General features: G+C 53.2%; 1 protein-coding gene across 4 annotated transcripts in view; it reads left to right on the forward strand.

Moving 5' to 3' along the window:
- Positions 1 to 3,112, forward strand: part of TAF6L (TATA-box binding protein associated factor 6 like) — an 18,186-nt gene that overhangs the window by 11,853 nt on the left and 3,221 nt on the right. For all 4 annotated transcript variants that reach the window (XM_069066161.1, XM_069066163.1, XM_069066162.1 and 1 more), the window contains 2 exons: positions 1,105 to 1,199; positions 2,610 to 2,684. In XM_069066161.1, the coding sequence (XP_068922262.1) occupies positions 1,105 to 1,199; positions 2,610 to 2,684 (170 nt within the window). The remainder of the gene's footprint in view (positions 1 to 1,104; positions 1,200 to 2,609; positions 2,685 to 3,112) is intronic.

The following is a 3,112-nucleotide window of genomic DNA, read 5'->3' on the forward strand; positions in this document are numbered from 1 at the left end:
GTGTGTGTGTGTGTGTGTGTGTGTGTGTGTGTGTGTGTGTGTGTGTGTGTGAGTGAAGTATCTGAGGCTGGATTTGACCTCAGGTACTCCTGACTTCAGGGCCAGTGCTCTATTCACTGTACCACCTGGCCTCCCCACCCCTCAAGCTTTAAACACCCCCACCTCCCTTGCCCTAACAGTGGAAATGGGCTGGTGATAGACCTCGTGTCCTCTCTGTTAGCAGGGGGGTGAGGGGCACACTTCCATGTCACTTTTATTTTGGTGGAGTGGGGGAGCAGAGAGACAGCTGGGAGGAGCAGGTGTCTTAGTGTTAGCAATGGTAAAGAGAGAAAACAACCACAGAATATTAAACAGCCACAGAAAAGAGCCCGTGGTCAACTTAATGTCAGTTTTTTACAAATCAAGGTGCAGAGCCTAGAGATGCCGTTTCCCCCATGGTCCTCATTTAAAGCGAGTGAATTCTTCCCATTGTCCTTAGCTCCCTAACGCCCTCACTCAGTCTGAGAATAGCCCTGTCCCCTTCCCCTGCACCCTGGCCCTACTTACACTTCTGCACTTAAAATCCAGAGTGGCTGGGCAGGGTCTGTGCAGCCAGGTAAGCTTCAGATGACTCCCACCTCCCTCCTCCGGTCTCAGGCATTCCAGTCTTGAGCATGTCCTCTCCCTCCTGGTAGCCTCTCCTTCCCCGAGCTCTCCTCCAAGCCGGGGTATGGAGGTGCTAGACTCTGACTAGCATTTCCCTCCTTCTCTGTCACAGACCTTGAGTGGCCTTTCCCTCTGAGGTTCTGATTAGCCCCAATTCAGCAAACCATCCCTCCCACTAGTGGGAAGCAGATCCAGAATAGAATGTCCTCCACTTTTGAAAGACAAAGTTCTTATTAAGACAGGTCAGGAAGCCATTGGTTGAGAGAGAATGAAGGGGCACTCCAGCAGATGTTGGCATGAGCCTGGCAGTGCCAGGCCCCCCAGTGATGCCACTTCCTGTGGTTTATAGGATACTTCCTCCCTAGGACTCACCTGCCAAGTCACAGACAGGCTGCCAAAGACACTGGAGGAGACTCTGCTCTGTCATTCTCGTTATTGATCCTGTCGATTCCCTTCCAGTGCCCAGTGCTGTCTCCTCACTGACAGATGACCTGCTCAAGTACTACCAGCAAGTGACTCGCGCCGTGTTGGGGGATGACCCTCAGCTCATGAAGGTCAGGGCTGCCAGACTCCTCCAGGTTTCCTTTAAGGCCCTCCTTCTCCCTGTCTGTCCTGGGGGCCCAGTGTGGGGTCTGCATAGCAGCCAACTTGGCACGGTCTAAGGGCTTTCCAAGGTTTGTTTCCCTGAGCCTTAATGAGACCAGGCTGAAAGATGGGCATGTCCTCCTTCCATCCTGCTGCATCCCCTGGGCTTTCACCCTAACCCCCTCTGAGGCAGTCCCCTGTTCTGGGATGGGAACAGATCCGTGACTGACTCCTTGAGGGATCCAGACAAAGCAGCCTTCCCTTCAGAGCCTGGGCCCCCTCATGATCTACAAGCCTTCCAGACTCTTTTTGGCTCCACCACTGTATTTGGGCTACTCTCTCAGTTCCCAAGGTTCCTTTCATTTTCCTTGTAGCCATGAGAAGCATCTCACTCAGAGATGATCACCAGTCTTGTTACCAGAGCAGGAGGAAAGGGGACAAGGGGAGAGTCCCTGCCCACAGGTCAGGCCAGTCAGCATGTTCAGCTTTCTTCCCTTGGTGCCCTGCTCCTCACACCTGCTCCCTGGCCCATAACTTTCTGCATCTTGGCATGAGCTACAGTAACAGGATCCAATCTGTTATATGTTACCCGTACCTCTGTCTCAAGAGTCCCAAGGAGACTGAGGCAGCAAAGTTACTGGCCTGGAGTGTGAGGGTGAAAAGGCCTGGGGGGGAAGGGTGCACTTTTGTTTGGTGGTTCCCATCTGGGGAGCTTGTTTCTATCCCATTGCTCCATTTCTGTGGCCCTTCATGATTTACAAACCCCTCCCCTACAAAAACTTGTTGACAGATACTGGGTACTACAAGTATTATGATGCCCATTTAACAGATTTGAAAATTGAGACTTGCCCACAGTAATATAACTGGTAAGTGTTGTGGCTGGGCTTGTGATCCCCTGTGGGGCCTGGATGGAGCAGGGTATCGCTGGCCTCTCAGCCCAAAGACAATCAGAAGTTTCTCTTTAGACCATACATGTGTTCTCAGTTTTTAGTGAGTTTTCCCTCCTCCTCACTCCTCTCCCCACCCCCTAACACCGTCCCTCTTTCCTCTGAAAGGGGATCAGGGCTTGGATGGTATTTTCCTTTAACTTGTATTGCTGGCCTGGGCTGAAGGCTGGTGCTGTGGCAGGCCCAGTCTGACCAATGACTGATGGGTGTGTGCCCTGGAACCTAGCACTGGCCATCCTGGCACAGTGGCCCTGGGCAAGGGATCTCTGGGTCTCAGCTTCCTTCTTAGTCCAGCAGGGACAGCAAGACTCCCCGTCCCTCTTCCCAGGATGCAGTAGGCCTTCATGGGCTTGGGGACTCCCCTTGAACATGGCTGTCAGTGGGGAGGCTTTGGCCCTCAGGGCTCACCTGCACCATCTTCTGCTTCTCCAGGTAGCACTTCAGGATCTGCAGACAAACTCCAAGATTGCAGCCTTGCTGCCCTACTTTGTGTATGTCGTCAGTGGGGTGAGTGATGGAGGGAGGGGCAGGGACTGGGGGATGTGTGGGACAGGATGTGGTAGGGGTTATAGATGTGGGATGTTGGGGCACATAGTAGGGATTAAAGCTGCAGGAGGCTGGGGCATGTAGTAGGGATTATAGCTGTGGGAGTTTGGGGGCACAGTAGGGATTATAGCTGCAGGGGGTTTGGCACACAGTGGGGATTCTGGCTGTGGGAGTTTGGGGGCACAGGAGAGATAGCTGTGGGAGGTTAGGGGCACATAGTAGGGGTTATAGCTGTGGAATGGTGGGGGGTACAATAGGGATTATAGCTTCGGGAGGTTGGGGCACATAAGGATTATAGCTGTGGGAGTTTGGGGGCACAGTAGGGATTATAGCTGAGGGTGGTTGGGGGCACAGTAGGGATTATAGCTGCAGGGGGTTTGGCACACAGT

The sequence above is a fragment of the Petaurus breviceps genome, unplaced genomic scaffold, assembly GCF_028583685.1.
Source record: "Petaurus breviceps papuanus isolate PSGF00001 unplaced genomic scaffold, PetGlider_PUasm1.0 90721, whole genome shotgun sequence".
Classification (NCBI taxonomy): Eukaryota; Metazoa; Chordata; class Mammalia; order Diprotodontia; family Petauridae; genus Petaurus; species Petaurus breviceps.